General features: G+C 49.1%; 1 protein-coding gene across 1 annotated transcript; it reads right to left on the bottom strand.

The window, feature by feature from the left end:
• Window positions 1-898: 898 nt before the first annotated feature.
• OASL (2'-5'-oligoadenylate synthetase like) lies at window positions 899-14549 on the bottom strand. The gene is made up of 6 exons (XM_028116633.2): window positions 14125-14549; window positions 10716-10998; window positions 9402-9577; window positions 6245-6486; window positions 3494-3641; window positions 899-1933 (listed from the first exon to the last, which is right to left on the bottom strand). Exons 1-6 carry the CDS (start codon window positions 14308-14310, stop codon window positions 1433-1435), a joined length of 1536 nt encoding a protein of 511 aa, XP_027972434.1. The 5' UTR covers window positions 14311-14549; the 3' UTR covers window positions 899-1432.
• Window positions 14550-16552: the final 2003 nt, after the last annotated feature.

Raw genomic sequence — 16552 nt, 5'->3', positions numbered from 1 at the left:
ACGAGCGACCTCCGCAACCACAGAAGGGTGGAGAAGCGCAAGGTATTGTGGGGATTGTAGTTCTCTGACTCCGGCCGCCCTCGGCCACGAACCACCCAGAGGGTTTCCTCAAAGGTGAGAGCTAGAAGGGCCTAGGAGGTGAACTTCTCCATCCTTTTCTTATGAGGAGAATGAGACCTACAGAGGAGACGGAATTGCCTAAAGTCATACAGGGAGTTAATGACAGAACCAGCATTGGTTCCTAGGCTTTGATCCAATGTAGTTTCAATATTATCCATTTGTTCAGTAATTACCAAATTCTTCTAGGCATGAGAAACACCATAGGGAACTTGTTAAAATTTGGATTGTTGTGTCCGTCAAAAATTAACCAAAGGAAGGCGCCTGGGTGGCTCAGTCTTGGTTAAGCACTTGCCTTTGGCTCAGGTCATGATCCCAGGGTCCTGGGATCTCCCCGCCCCTTCCCCCGCCCGTTCGCCCGCCCTCCTTCTCCTTCTGCCTCTGCTCCTCCCCCTCCTCCTGCGCAGGCCCTCTCCCTCTCTCTGACAAATAAATCAAATCTTTAAAAAATATATTTAAAAAGGAACCAGGGCAAGGGGAGGGGGGGAATGAAACTTTTTATTGGGTGAATGGAGTAAACCTGATCACATGAAGTCCTCTGATGATAGAGGTACTGTTCTTTTCCTAATGTCCTTGGACCGTTATGTACTGTTTGTGTGTGTGCATCGGGAGTTGAGAGAGTTGTTTTACGCTTCATCATCCTCCCTGTCCCTGACTTTGCCTCCCAACATCTCAGTTTCCCTGCAATCCTCATTTCCCAGAATTAGGCGGCTCAAATGATTCAGCAAGAATCACCAGGACAGCATTAGCACCCGTGGAAAGAGATTAAGACCATCCAAAAGAGAATAAACAAAGGTTATTTATTCCCAGCTTCCTATTGCAAGGGAGTCAGCCACTGTCTCCTGCAGACTGGCGGAGACTCCAAGCAAAAAGCTTTGTAGTGGAAAAAAGAGAAGGCTTCAGGTACGTCCTGATTGAAGCTGTCGGCATGGGGAAGCAGTAGGTGGCTAACTAGAAGCAGGGCGTCCTCACTGTGATTGGTTAGGGGGCTTATTTGGCTTTTTCTGGTTGGTTCTAAGTTGGAAGTGAGGTGGAATTAGGGAAGCTGACAGTTAGTGACCAAGTCCTGACGATTCGGGGTTGACTGCTGCGGAGGTGGTGGTTTGGCTTCCCAGGCTGGGGGCTGCAGAGGTTGTGTGGGTCAGAATCCTGTCGTCCTATGTGGTCTGGCCATTGTCCTTTGTATACCAAGTGTCTCACATCCCTCCTCATTCTCCCACTGGCAGGGCTAGGCTAACTATGTACAAAGCTGGTGAAGACATGGCACCTCCCCAGGCGAGAGCTGGAAGAAGTGGTTGATATGCTGAGTCCTGGGTTAGCTGGGTGGAAATGGAAACATTTCAGCTTTCTTCTTGGAGAGGATAAGGGTGTCACTGTCCTGGATCCCATAGCTGTACAAAGACAACCAATCCTGCAGGACTTGACCTTGGAACTCTAGCTGCTGCTGCTTTCTGGGCAGCCCCTGCTTGTCTTCAATCTGCTGCTTCAGGCCCAGGATGAAGCTTTTGGGGTCAATGGCATAGGCACGGCTCCCCCCATCGGGATTCTTCACAAAGACCTGGATCTCGAGGGAGGTGGTCTCCACCAGACAGAGGCAAATGTTGAAGAAGATGCTGTAATCAGCCAAGGAGCACTGGCTACTGAGGAGCTGTCGCTTGCCACCAGGCTCCTGGAAGGACAGATGCTGCAGGCCCATGGAGTCCCGGGTCTGCCAGATCTTCTGTTGAACCTTCTTTATGGGCTCGTAAGGGTTCACCTTAAGGATCAAGTCTGAGTAACCCCACTGTTCTACTGTCACTTGGATGTCTCGTGCCCTCTGGAAGGGAGAGAAGAGGGAGAGGCGGTTATTCCACACTCCTCTGCCTGACGTGCGAAGGTTCCCCTCACCTGTCCCCATGTTTCTAACAGCAGCAGCAACACATTTGGGTTGTGCCGACCACCTTCCAGGCCCTGTACTGGGCGCCTGTCACACTCTTCTGAATGCCTTTCATTCTCACACCAGCCCTATGAGGTTGGTTCCTATTATCCCCTTGTACAGATGAGGAAATTGTGGTTGAGCAGGGTTAAGTGACTTACTGACCATCACAGAGGTAGGGAGGAGCATAGCAGGTATTTGAACCGAGGTCAGTCAGACTCCAAAGTCTGTTCTTCGCCACCACCAGAGGTCATGCTCAAGGGTCTGGGAGTCCCTGGTGGCTGAAGAACAGCACCTGGAAGGTGCTGGGGAGGGCAGGACCCCTAGCTGATCTTTTCCAGAAAGAATACAGGCCCAGAATTCCCATGTCTTCTGATGTTTCAAGATAAACATCTTTGCACAATGGTTTTTATATTCAGGAAAAATCCAGAGGCATATACTTTACAGTCTGTCTGTGGGCCTCACTTGGCTGGTGGGCCCCACAAAGACCTGGCCTGGGTGTAAATCCTGACTCTGCTCTTAGCGTGTGATTTTGGTTAATTCACGTAACCTCTCTGAGCCTCGGTTTCTTCATCTGTAAAACGGGGATGCTAACATTCAAGATAGTGATAATAAAAATACTTGACCTCTCTCTTTTACACACTTGTCCTGGGGCAAGTGCTTGACAAGTTATTAAGTACAATAGGAATAGGATAAAATTGATTATTATGATCTTTGACTGCACGGTAGGTTTGCCATTACATAATAATATTATTTAGCATTTTTTTTTTCCCTGAGTAATTCCCCTGGCAATTCTTTTCTTTTTTTTTTTTTTAAGATTTTTATTTACTTATTTGAGAGAGAGAGAATGAGAGATAGAGAGCACGAGAGGGAAGAGGGTCAGAGGGAGAAGCAGACTCCCTGCCGAGCAGGGAGCCCAATGCGGGACTCGATCCCGGGATTCCAGGATCATGACCTGAGCCGAAGGCAGTCGCTTAACCAACTGAGCCATCCAGGCGCCCCCCTGGCAATTTTTTTCTTTCCAGCAGTTCCGTGCAAATTTGTTTCAAGGGCTTGCTTCCTACCAAAATCCAGTGAGTTCTTTGAGAGTAGGAGCCATGTTTGACTTCGGCACCACTGCTGCTTGTCCCTACCAGCCCCCAGTGCTGGCACAAAACAGCTGCTGAATTCACTTGCCTGGCCTTAGCTCATGTGCTCCGTGATCGGGAGCATGACCGATTCTCCAGTAGGTTATGGGAAAGAGAAAGAAAAAGGAGAACATGACTTTGAAAGGAAGCAATCTGAGGCTCAGAGGGTTGCAAAACGTCCTCAAGTTCACAGAGCTGCTGGGTGTTGCAGCCAGACCTGTCTGGCTGTAAAGCCTTGTTGGCGCCATCAACACAGAAGGTAAATAGGTAAATTCTGTGCAGTTACCTCCTTCTGAGCTTCAAGCCCCTGAAAGCCCCACAGAGGAGGCATTACCTTCATGGTCCAGCTGGGGACCGGGTTCTCCTTGTCGTCATAACAACAGTTCTGTTTCAGGCAGTGGCAGGCCCTCTGAGCGACTATGTCCCATCTGTACCCTTCGGCCACATTGTGGGTGGGGTCAGCTGGATCCAGGATGATGGGCCTGCAACACAGGGAGAGGGTGTTCCCAGGCTCTTTCCGGTCTGGAGGCCCGCAAGCCAGAAAGAAGCCTACTCAAGCAGTCATCTAATCAAACCACTGAGCATATGCTGGGTCCAGAGCCCCGGGGCCATCAGTCCAGGAGGGCCCAAGAACATTGCTGGAGAGGAACAGAAAGGGGATGATTATATTTGCAAGAATTCCTTTTTGGCATGTGGAGTGTTGAGATCCCCAAGGGCATGCTGTAGCCATAATAGATGCCCACTCAGGCAGGCGGCCTCTTAAGTCCAGGGCTTTTGTTTTGCTGAGCAGGACACATATGTAAGTTTGAGGCCAAGGCTGCTGAATTGCTTTGGATAATAGAAACACCACCACCACCAACTACTGATAGTTATTGAGGCACTGGGTCAAGCCCTGTGTGAATTAACCTGTTTTAATCCTTATAACAGTTCTTTTTTTTTTAAATTTTTTTTATTGTAATCCTTATAACAGTTCTAAGAGGGAGAGACTGTTGGTTTCTTTTTTTTTCTTTTTTAAAGATTTATTTATTTAAGAGAGAGAGAGAGAGTGAATGCATGAGCAGGGGGAGGGGTAGAGGAAGAGGGAAACAAGCAGACTCCTGCTGAGTGAGAGCCAGATGTGGGGTTCAATCCCAGGACCCTGAGATCATGACCTGAGCTGAAATCAAGAGTCGGATGCTTAACCGACTAAGCCACCCAGGCGCCCCGGGAGAGACTATTGTTATTGCTGTTACTGCTGTCCCCATTTCACAGATAAGGAAACTGAGGCACAGACTTCTCTAAGTTCTTACAGCCAGCAAATGGGTATTCTTTTTTTTTTTTTTTTAAGATTTTATTTATTTATTTGACAGAGAAAGACAGCACAAGCAGGGGGAGCGGCAGGCAGAAGGAGAAGGAGAAGCAGGCTCCTCCGCAGAGCAGGGAGCCTGATGTGGGGCTCGATCCTGGGACCCTGGGATCATGACCTGAGCCAAAGGCACTCACTTAACCAACTGAGCCACCCAGGCGCCCCAGCAAATGGGTGTTCTTACCTATCTGGTCTGCTTCAGCAGAGAAAGTTTGGGCTCCCACCAAGTGTCTCTCTTATATATAAATGGTCAATTAATACTTAAAGAATATTGGCTTGAAGGGGGTCTAACAGCCTCTTTCGGTTGCTTGGGGTGACCACATGTGTTGGATGCCAAGCCCATGATTAAGACCTGGCTCTTGCCCCGCAGGAGCTTTTGGCTTAGGAGGAAGCTGTGATTTTTTTTCTATGACAGAATGTGACAGTTTACTACGGGAGTGTGCGGGACACACTGTAGGCTCTATGCTTGCTACTCCCAACATCCCTGCATCCCTGAAATAGCCCTGCCTGAAATAGGGGGCTGTCCTATAGGGTAAGATCACCTGACTCAAAGTGACCGGCCAGGCGACCCAACATGTAGGGCCTGGGCCCAATGAGTAGACTGGTTCCCTCTGGGGTTTGGACCAAGGACGATGGAGGTCCCTCATCAAAGAGAAGTAAGAGCGGAGCAGGGCAGGTGTGGAAGAGAAGCAGAGGCTTCTCAGAGGAAAGAGGGCATGTGGACCGTGAGAGGGAGTGGCAGAGGAAGGGGGTGTCTACAGGTTTGCCTCAGGTCCTGATGGTTTTCAACCTCAAATTTCTGGGCATCGTTATAATAAATCCTCTCTTCTTCAGGAGACTGGGTTTTTCTTCCTTGTTAAAAAAAAAAAAAAGGCCCAACATTCATACATTCTTGGGATATTGCTTGCACTGACCTAGAGCTTCTAATATAAAGAGTTGTCTCAGGTTGGGTTTCCCCAGAAGCAGATCCCAACAGAAGGATTTGAGTGCCAGTGGCTGACTTGGAAGGACAGGTCAGGAAGTACCAGTAAGGGAGTGGGAGAGGGAGACAGGAAGGGAAGAACACCGATGAAGGGTTTGTATTGAGGTGATTACCACTGTGGGCAACTGGAGGTTTGTCCACCAGCCTCCACCAGGCACTGGGGGAGGCTGAAAGCCCTCAGGCAAAGGGACGCAAGTGCTGACTGCTGGAAGTTGAGCCAGCCTCCACATAAATGGTGACGATCCAGAGGTTGGGGGTGGGTGCTGGTGCTACATAGAGCTACATGCGCTACAACAGTGAACATTTCTCTGGCATCTACCATAGACCAGACACCATAGGCCCTTTGCATATTTCTCTGAGCCTTACAACAGCCTGCATTACAGGTTCCACTTAACTCCTGTTTTGCAGATGGGGAGCTGAGGCTCACAGAGCTGAGAAAAAGGCGAGCTGGGATGAAACCTGGCTCTCTGTGATTCTTTCCGCGTTTCCATGCTGTTGCTAGAATGCACCGAAATGGTCTTTTGGAAGCAAGAGAGCTAAGTAAGGTGGGGTTCCTTAAGGTGCAAGGAGACGGCTTACAGCCCTTCAGCCCACCCGGTGATTCTGAAAGGCGGCCAACTTAAGATGGATCCCGTGTTGGTTTGAGATGCCGGTACAGTTCTACTACTTGATAAAACCCACCCATTAAATGTGATACCGCCTTTGCCTCTGGTCTTTCTGTTCTCTGTGACATGTGGCGGACACAGGGGCCCCAGTACCTGTCTCTTTTGAGCTGTTTTCTGACAAAATCCTTGATGACTGGGTTCTGGAATGTGTAGTACTTGGTCCAGTAGATGCAGAGGAACTTATACTCCTGGAGTAATTCCATCACAGTGGTGAAGCCTTTGTCCAGCCTGAAATTCTCTTTTTCCTGAGTACCCATCTCCCAGGCGTAGATGGTCAGCAGCTCGAGGGCATAGTCAGGGGGCAGCGCAGCCCTGGGGCACTTGGCTTTCACGTACTGTTGAAAGAGACAGGAGAGACCCCAAGATCCTGTGTCAGGATCGCTCTGGATGGACCAGAAACTGGAAAATTTCCAACTTCTTGTTTCAGCTCTGCCACCTGCTGACTGTATGATCTTGGCCACTCACTTTCCCTCTCTGGCCCTAAATGGTTTCCCTGTTTTAGAATTAAGGGGCAGGGCGCCTGGGTGGCTCGGTTGGTTAAGCGTCTGCCTTTGGCTCAGGTCATGATCCCAGAGTCCTGGGATTGAGTCCTGGGATCAAGTCCTGGGATCGAGCCCTGCATCGGGCTCCCTGCTTCTCCCTCTCCCACTCCCCCTGCTTGTGTTCCCTCTCTCGCTGTCTCTCTCTGTCAAATAAATAAAATCTTTAAAAAAAATAGAATTAAGGGGCTCAGTTGGTCCAGTGGGTTTCAAACTATTCTTTTTTTTTTTTTTTAAGATTTTATTTTTAAGCAACCTTTGCACCCAATGTTGGGCTCCAACCCACAACTCCAAGAGCAAGAGTTGCACTCTCCACCAACAGGTGCCCCACAAAGTATGCACGCCATAACTCCTGGAATCGACTTATGAAGAGGTATCCCAAAGAGTGAGGCCAAGCAGCCCCGTTTCTATCAGTTTTACTGTACTGGGCTTCTGAAAGAGTTCCTTTAAAGAAAAGTCTTCTTAGCTGATAGAAAAAAAGAGGGGTGGGAGGCTCCCTATAGAACTTGGCAATAGCTGAGATTCTGTGGGGAACACAAAGTGCTCTAGGAAGCATTTCTTTCTTCTCCATTGTATAGTAGCCATGCTGTTTGGATGGGATTACCACCCCCCTCAACTCCAGGGTGGATCCTGACCCAACAGGGTCCTCAGCATAAATCTATTCTCCTCGCTAAGTGATTAGTTCAAGAGAAGCTTGTGACATAGGCTGGCTAAACTTGAGTGAAGCCCAGTTCTTTGGTTTGGTGGCCGAAAGGAGAGAAATCTCCTGTGTGTGGATGAGAGGGCAGGAATAGCTGTGGCCATTTTGCCATCATGAGGTTAAACTGGCCTGAAGTCCAAGGTAACAGAGAGAGAGAGAACCCAGGGTATTATAGGGAAACAGGCCTGGACATCCCACCAAACAGTGCCTGAAGCCCCCTTCCCACCGTTACGGGTTTTCACACACAAGCTGATAATTGTCCTTATTGTTTAAGTCAGTTTGAGTTTGTTTTTCTCTTACTTGCAAAAGAAAGCATTTTAACTGATACCAGTCACTTCTTTTTTTTTTTTTTTCTAAGATTTTATTTATTAGAGAGAGAGAGATAGCGAGAGCAGGAACACAAGCAGGGGGAGTGGGAGAGGGAGAAGCAGTCTTCCTGCTGAGCAGAGAGCCCGATGTGGGGCTCGATCCCAGGACCCTGGGTTCATGACCTGAGCCGAAGGCAGATGCCCAACGACTGAGCCACCCAGGTGCCCCAATACCAGTCACTTCTTGTCTAAAGAATCTTTCTAGGTGCACCTGCGTAGGTCAGTTGGTTAAGTGGCGGACTCTTAATTTTGGCTCAGGTCATGATCTCAGGGTCGTGAGACTGAGCTCCACGTTGGGCTCCGTGCTCCGTGGGGAGTCTGCTTGAGATTCTTTCCCTCTGACCCTCTGCCATGAACGCATACGTGCGCGCTCTCTCTCTCTCCCAATCAATCAATCTTTTAAAAAAGAGAGAGAGAAACCATATGTGATCAAATTTTTGTTTTAAGGAGGAGGCTTGAACAGAAACAGAAGGGAGGATTCTGGAAGCAAAGGTGATATATTGTCCTGTGGACATTACAAAAAAAAGGTGCCTATCATCTGTAGGAAGAAAACACTTTGCACTCTTAAACAGATGAAGCAAGCAAATGAATCATTCTGTGGGGTTCTCGTTCTCCAAAGCCACAAAACCTCGCATCATTTTCTGTAAGTGATTGACTTACCAACAAAACCAGTTTTATTCTTGGCTTTGGCAATACTGATGTCTGAAGATATATCACAACCTTGGTTGATGTGATAATCGTGTAAGAAGAAAATGGCTCTTTCCCCCACCACAAACAGAGTAACTGTAAACTTATTAACCTCGGAAATTTTCTGATTTTGTTTTTTTAAAGATTTATTTATTTATTTTAGAGAGAGAGACAGAGAGAGAGAGTGGGGGGGGAGGCGCAGAGGGAGACTGAGAGAGAGAATCCCCAAGCAGACTCCCCACTGAGTGCGGGGCTCCACGCCGGGCTCGACCCCAGGACCCTGAGATCATGACCTAAGCTGAAATCAAGAGTTGGGCGCTTAACAGATTAAGCCACCCAGGTACCGCTGCTTTTTTATATATATATATATATATATAAGAAAGCGTTTTTTTCTCCCCCTTTCTAACTTTTGGGTTTGTTTCTGAGTCTTCCTTTCATAAGTTTAGATGACTTTGTTCACGGGATATTTTGCACTATACTTGGTACCATGCGAGCCATCACATGTGAAGTCTGAAAATTAGCTGTTACGGATATATTCACTTGGTAATGATCATGATAGGAACACAGCTATTTGTGGGCGAAACTGGTGTGGGTGCAATTAACGGAAACTTTGCTCTTGTTAGTCCTTAACCAGCTGACATTAACTAACATCCGGACAACCCAATGAAGTCGGTGCTCGCCAGTATAGACCAAAACTCGGGTGTTACCAACCCTTGTGTCCTGGGAAATATTGTCTATTCCTTACTTTTCTCCTTCCTTCTCTTTTCCTCTTCCACCTCCTCCACCTTCTCCGCTATTTCACTTTACAGTTTAAATGATTAGCATTTTCCGCCCCCTCCCCCACTACCATCTTCTCGCTTGATGCAGGTCCCTGGGATGGCAAATCAGGCCCAGGCCTTCTCTTCCCCACCTTTTGCCAGCGCCCCCTCGTGCCCCCATCCTGGCAGCGCCCTCACCTGCAGGTACCAGTGCTTTACTAGCCGGAGGAGGCTCTTCAGCTTGGTTGGCCGATGTTTCACGAAGTTTCTCTGCAGCTCGCTGAAGGACGGGGAGAAATTTCCAGGGTAACCGTGGGCCTCAATCAGACTCACATAGACCTCAGGCTGTGGCTGAGAGTTGGAAACAGAAGGCTCTGGGGTGGGAGGGAGCAAACGTAGAGAGTGGGGGGTTTAGGAAGCTCCAGGTTGATAAGTGGGGGGGGGGGGGGCGGAGCCTGCTAGTTCATTGGACTGTCTCCCCACGGAAACCGGACACCTCACAGTTTAAGAGAATCAAGGTTTGCCTTACTTGATCATCCTTCTGGAAAACCGAAAGTGGGCTTGCCATTCCCCAGGCCACTCAAGGACTGTTGTCCTCTCTCAAAGTCCCCAACACCCCAAGTTTCCCTTAATGTCTGTTTGGAATTTCTTTCTCAGTGAGTGATTCCAACCTCCTGACACCAGGAGCAGAGAAGCAGGTCTAGATAAGAGAGCTGGACCCCCCAAGTGCATTTGCTGAAGGGTATGCCTCCATGGCATGCATCACTAATGCATCCAAGCACTCTCTTTCTTACCCAAGTGGGATCCCAGTTCTGCCACCTTCTCTACAAGGCCGATCCTGGCAGCCACTCTAGGTACGAGAAGCTGGCACAAGATGACACCTGATCCATCTGGGGTTGTAGCTCATACTGTTTACTCCAAACACTGAGGGCTCTTTGCCTGAGGACGAACCCAGCCAAGGGTGATGGGAAATTGGGGAATAAACATCCTACTTGGGATTCGGTTGAGGGGTACTCTGCGCTGTCACCTAGAGTTCTCCAGGGGCATGAAGCCCAGTGACTCGTGATGGTGACCTTGTGACGCTTCCTCCCTTCCTTGTCTCTCTCCCCTACTTCCCGCTCAGCATTTCCTGGGACTGCTTATCCTCACACCCTTGTCTCAGGCTCTGCTTCTGGAAAAGCCCAAACAATGACAGGCCACAGCACCCGAGATAAATGCCACAGAAGGGACCCCATGCTCTCCTTCTAACACCTTCCCCTCCGCCGGTCTCATCTCCTCTTGCGATCATATATTTATCCACGTGATTCTTTGATAAGTGTTTCCCAAGTTGAGTGACACAACGGCCCGAGTTGGGCCAGTCTCATGTCCTGTGGTCGCCAAGCCCCCAACTCAGGACATGTGTCGAACAGATGACTGCAGGGGTCTGCATGTGGCCGTGAAAGAGAAGTGAGGGAGTTCAGGCCTCCCTGGGATGGCAAGTGTGTGAGTCTGATGGGCTTCCCCTCCCCTTACCGAGGGCCCTGTAGGCAGGTATGATGGTGACAGTGATGGGCTCCGCAGTCCCCCTGGTCTGGATGGTGAAGACCAGAGCATCGGGGACTCCCTGGACGATTTCCACGTCCTCGAGCCCAAGGGCCAGCAGATCCTGGCAATACCACAGCTTTGTCCGTATCAGATTCAGAATGGCTTGGTGCTGCTTGGCCTCTTGCTGGAAGCTGTGGAAACAGCTCAGGAACACCACCAGGTCCACCTCCAAGCTGTTCCTGAGTGCTGTGCCGTTCCCGAAGGAGCCTACCTGTGGAACACAGAGCCCCGTCACGTGCCCCTGCCTGTGCCAAGGGATCCCTGATGCTCTTTATGTGAATTATCCCATCCAGTGCTCCCACAAGGGTAGGTGGGTGGTACCAGCATCCCCTCTTTACAGGCGAGAAAACTGGGATTTCAAAAGAAGTCACTCACCCAGTGTCACACACAGTACCCAGCAGAGCCTGGGTTTGAACTCAGGCAGCCTGACTCCAAATCTAGGCAGCCTGACGCCAGAGCCCAAGCTCCTTATTTATGACATTGTATTGCTTCTGAGATGGGGTGTCCTCACCTGCAGGGTGATGCCTCCTCCAAGAAACCGCTGGTGCCTACTCCACAGGGTATTCTGAGCATTCCGTGCATCTGAATCATTTCATGACATTAAAACGTGGGGAGCAGGATTGCCTGGTGGATAAGGGCCATGGGGCAGCCTGACTTTGACCGTGATACTTGCCCTTGTTTCTCAGCTGTGACCCTTAATCGTGAGCCCTAATTCCTCATCTGCGAGATGAGAGTAACCACGGAACACGAGTCATTAGGTTCTTGCGAGGGTTGGGTAAGAGAAGGTGTGCTGGGGGCTTGCCATGTGCCTGGCATGCAGGTAGTCAGCCATGTATCTCTCGTCCTCTTCTTTGTCTCATTGACTTAGATCATCCCTGCTCTGCCTGGGATTCAGTTTCCCCATCTGGATGGAAGGAGCCTGAGCTGGATTATTTGGAAGTGGTCTATTTGATGTTCTGAGAGTCTAGACCTGCTCTCCAGCCCCTCTTGTCTCTGGTATACAAAGCTCTGTGGCCTCCTGTCTTTCTCACCCCAGGTTGGGAGATGGACTTGCTAGCGATGGCCCAGACCTCAGGGTGGCTACCTCTCCTGGCAGGTGGATTGATTATATGACTATGGGTCATATCATGGGTTGAACACTCACGGTGTCTGGCACTATTGAAGGCCCTTTATGCACACAATATCTTTTAACCCTAACACCCACCACTGACTGAGGTGGGGACTAGTGTAATTGTTCCCAGTGTACAGATAAGAAAGCTGAGGCAGTAGATTCAGGGCCAGGAGGCATAGTCATAATCAGATAAAGGGTCAGAAGACAAGGTGTGGTTCTTCTACCTCTTTCTTTCCCAGGCCCCAAGTCCCTGAGCCAGGCCCTGGTTCTGAGGAGGAGAAGTCTGCCATCTTTTCTTTCCCCTTCCTTTTGCATTCTCTTTCTGTACCTTCATTGGGCCCCAACATTTCTGCCCCATTTGGCAGGGCTGGGGATGGAACCCTGTGTGTGGATGAAGGGCACATCCCCCTGAAAGCTGTGCCTAGACTTCCTGCCTTTTTCAATGAAGACCCAGGTGGAGAAGAAAGAACATTCTAGAGTAAGTTTCACGAGTTGCTCCAACCCAAATCTATTTAAACCCGACTCATTCAAGGATAAGCACTCATACATGTGAACCGGCCCAGCTCACCGGGTTTATGTGGGGGTGGGAAGAGGGTTTAGAACCTGAATAAGGCATTTTTTTCTCCTCTACCATTGCTTTGGGGGTGTGTCTTTTATTTTATGGTTTTGGTGAAGGGGGAAGTGGCTATGGTCTGCAGGCAGAATTTGAGGGCTGGGTAAATACCACTTCCTGTCATCGAAACTGATTCTGTTGGTACCATCCTCCAGTCTCTGGACTTCCCCCTTTTCATCCACTTCACCTTCAGGATTGTTAGGGGTGGGGTGGGCTGGGAGTGTCTGCTGGACTCAGAGCAAGAATTTATAACAATGCTTTTGTTTGGCGCATTTACCATGTGCTAATCTTTTAGCCTACATTGACAAGGCTTTTCCTGGACAAGGAAGAAAAGATGATGATGATGATGATGAGACAGAAGGTTTGAGAGATAAGAGGAGTCTAAGATCACACAGTTGGGAAGGAAAGAAGTCAAGGTTCAAACCCTTGTCTGTCTGAATCCTATGGCCTCAGGCTCTAGGTGCTGGGGGTGGGCGTAAAGAAGGGCTGGGGACCTGAGATTTCTAAATCCTTCCCTGAGGTGGCTGGCCCTGCAGAGAGAACTAGAGCACTGGGATGGGAGTCAGGCACCCTAATTCTAGTCCTGCCTTTGCCACTAGCTCACTGTGTGAACTTGGGACATCTCTCACCACCTTTTGCTTCAGTTTCCTTAATGTTTAAACGAAGGGATGGCTAAGACTGTCTGACCCTCTAGGGCCTTTCTAGCTTTGAACCCCTTGAATTTTGACTCTAGCTAGGACAAGCAGCAGCAGAAGGAAGGGTGTGGGGGAAAAAATCAGTGGGGGAAACCTAGAGCACTGGCTGTGGAATAGATAGATCCTGGTTCAAATCCCAGGTCCACCACTAGCTGTGTGACCTTGGACAAGTCACCTTACCTCTCTGAGCTTCCATTAAAGAAACCTTCTTCTAATAAAAAACTTAAAACATAGAAAAATAGGAAAAGACTCCAATGAGCACTCATAAACCCAGCCAGTTAGATTCAACAAGTTTAAACTCCTTGCCACATTTGCTTCATCAAAACCACCTTAGAGTAATTATAGATACTAAGGAACTTTGTCTCTGAATACTTTAGCATTTGTATCCAGCCAAAGAGAGCATTTCCCCCTTGCCATAACCACAAAATTATTACACGTAACAAAATCAACAATGACTGCCTTCTATCATCTAATATCCAGGCCATGTTAAAATTTCCCTACTTGTCCCCAAACTGCATTTTGTGGATGGTCTATTCACACCAGGATTGAATCAGAGACCTTGCACTGCATTTGGTCATTACGAATCCTAAGGCTCCAAACCTCCATTTTGCTCATCTGTAAAATGGGAAAAGGATGGTGCCTACCTCACAAGGTGCATGAATTAGAGCTAGTGTATGTTAAGGGGTTAGGCTAGTGCATCCCAGAAAAGCGAACTATTATCATGAGTTTCCTTACCAGTCTTGTTCCGCTTAAGGCAGCAGTAGGGTAGGGGGCAGGCAGCTAGGTGGGGTGCCCTGACATGTCAGCAGCATGGGCTAAGGATAATGAGGCAAGAGGTCCCCAGCATCCTCTGGGACGAGGACTCTCATGCTGCCTTTTGCCTGGCCCTGCTCTGGGGATGGAGGGGACTGATCTCACCTTGAGCACCTTGAGCACCTGCACCTTCTGGACCAGTCCACAATCCCCCTCAAATTTCTCTTCCCTCAGGAATTTTTGCACGGTCCACACAGCCTCCAGAACCTCTTCTTTCTGCTCCCGGTGGGGCTGCAGCCACTGAGCCACGAAGGAGTCCAGCCTGGAGGCAGGGGTGCCATAGAGCTCCATGGTCAAAGCCTTCTCTGAGCCAGAGGACCACTGCGGCACAGATATATAGCCACACACCTACCCAGCTCCCTGCGCACCCACTTCTTTAAGGGGGCTCCTCCTCAGCTGACTGCCAGCACCCTGGGGGGCAAAGGGGCCAGAGTGAAGAGGAAACCAGGAAGCAACTGGGCTGACCTGGGTTCCTCTTCTTGGAGACCCTTTGCTGCGGCAGGGGCACTGAGGGACACTGAGTCCAGCTGGGAGTTCTGGAGCCACCTTAACAAGCTTGGCTCCCAGCTTAATCTTTTTGCTATCAGTTTCGATTCTCAGCTTTAGTTTTCCTTTGATGACGTCTGGAAACTGAAATTGGCTTCAGTTTGGCCCTAGAGGAGGTGACGCTCCCAGTAGGTCAGAGTGGGATGGTATTCATCAAACCAGTCACCCCACTTTGTCATATTGAAACTGAGGCTCAGAGAGACGGGGACTTGCCCATGGTCGATAAAGTTGAGAAGAGGGAAGCCAAGAGTCCGGAGTCCCGTAGAACAGACTTTCTTTTCTTTTTTTTTTTTTTTTTAAAGATTTTATTTATTTATCAGAGAGAGAGAGAGACAGAGGCAGGCAGAGGGAGAAGCGGGCTCCTTGCTCAGCAAGGAGCCTGATGTGGGACTCGATCCCAGGACCCTGGGATCATGACCTGAGCCGAAGGCAGGCGCTTAACCGACTGAGCCACCCAGGCGTCCCTAGAACAGACTTTCAATTCCAGTCTGCCCTTTGCCACACTCTTAACTTCTCTGACCCTCCCATAATTTATCCATAAAAATGGGGTTAGTAATGATACCCTACCCCATAGGTTCTTGTCCAGATTAAGCATGAGAACACTGAGCACAGAAAGCCCTCAATAAATGCAAATACTATTATTCATTCATTAAATACCTATTGAGCACCCGCTAGGTGCCAATGTGTTAAAAAGACAAAATTAGACGTGGTTCCTATCCCAAGGGTCTCTCAGAACAGTAGAGGAGACAGACAAGAGACTCTGAGAGTCCAGTGTGAGCCTTAAAAGACTGAGGATCTGGCCAGGAGGAAGAGGAGGGCAGACCACAGGCAGAGTAGAAGTTTGAATGATCTTGGTGTGTGCCCAGGGATTCCGTTGTCAAATATGCATCAGCACAGAAGGTAAGGAGGAGAGAGGTGAGAGATGTGCCTGGACAGGTGAGCAGGGGTTGAATATTAAAGTGCCATCATTCATTCATTCAACAAGTATTTATTGAGTAGCTACTATGTGCCAGGCAGGTGCTGGGGATACAGCAGCAAATAGACAAAAATCCCTGCCTGCAGAGGCCTTACATTCTGATGGTGGAGACAGACCATAAACAGGATAAGTCAAATTGTAGTAAATAAGATGGTGAGAAGTGCTAAGCAGAAAAAATAAAGCAGGGCAAGAGGTTAAGATATATGGTGTGTATGTGTGTGTGCGCGTGTGCGTGTGTGTGTAGGATTATTTAGATGTTCAGTCTCAAATAAGGTGATTAGAAAGGCCTGAAAAGGAGATATTTGAGCAAAGACATGAAGGAGGCGAAGTGAGCCTTGTGTATGCCGGAGGGAAGACGATAATTCATGGCAGAAGGAGCAGCAAGTGCAAAGGTCCTGTGGCGTCAGGGTTGCCTGGTGGGTTTGAGGAATAACAGCATGGCTGGAATGGGATGACCAAAGGGAAAGAGTGTGAGGAGATGAGGTTTAAATGGTAACACGTTGGGGGGCAAATAGTGTAGGATCTTGAAGACCCTTAATTAAGACTGACTTTTACTCTGAATGAAATGGGGAGCCATTGGAGAGTTTCAAGCAGAGGAGTGAAATGGCCTGACTTTCATTTTAATGAGATCACACTGGCTGTGGGGTGGCGGGGGGGGGGGGGAATTTAGATTAAAAGCAGAGGTTGGCGGTGGAGGTGAGAGGGGAGCAGGAGCTCAGTTAAGAAGCTACTGCAATAGTCCCAACAGGGGGCACCTGCGTGTCTCAGTTGGTGAAGCATCTGCCTTCAGCTCAGGTTATGATCTCGGAGTCCTGGGCTCGAGCCCCATGTCAGGCACCCTGTTCAGTGGGGACCCTGCTTCTCCCTCGCCCTCTGCCCCTCCCCCACCCCCTCCTCGTGCTCTCTCTCTCAAATAAATAAACGAAATCTTAAAAAAAAAAAAAAACAAAACAGTCCCAACAGGAGATCTGGCAGCTTGGATCAGGATGGTAGTGGTGCAGGTGGGGAGAA

This window comes from Eumetopias jubatus, unplaced genomic scaffold (genome assembly GCF_037043125.1).
Source record: "Eumetopias jubatus isolate StellerSeaLion01/CBP00866 unplaced genomic scaffold, mEumJub1_p1.0 scaffold_16, whole genome shotgun sequence".
Classification (NCBI taxonomy): domain Eukaryota; kingdom Metazoa; phylum Chordata; class Mammalia; order Carnivora; family Otariidae; genus Eumetopias; species Eumetopias jubatus.
Note: the sequence above shows the minus strand (reverse complement) of the source record. Positions and strands in the feature narration are given on the sequence as shown.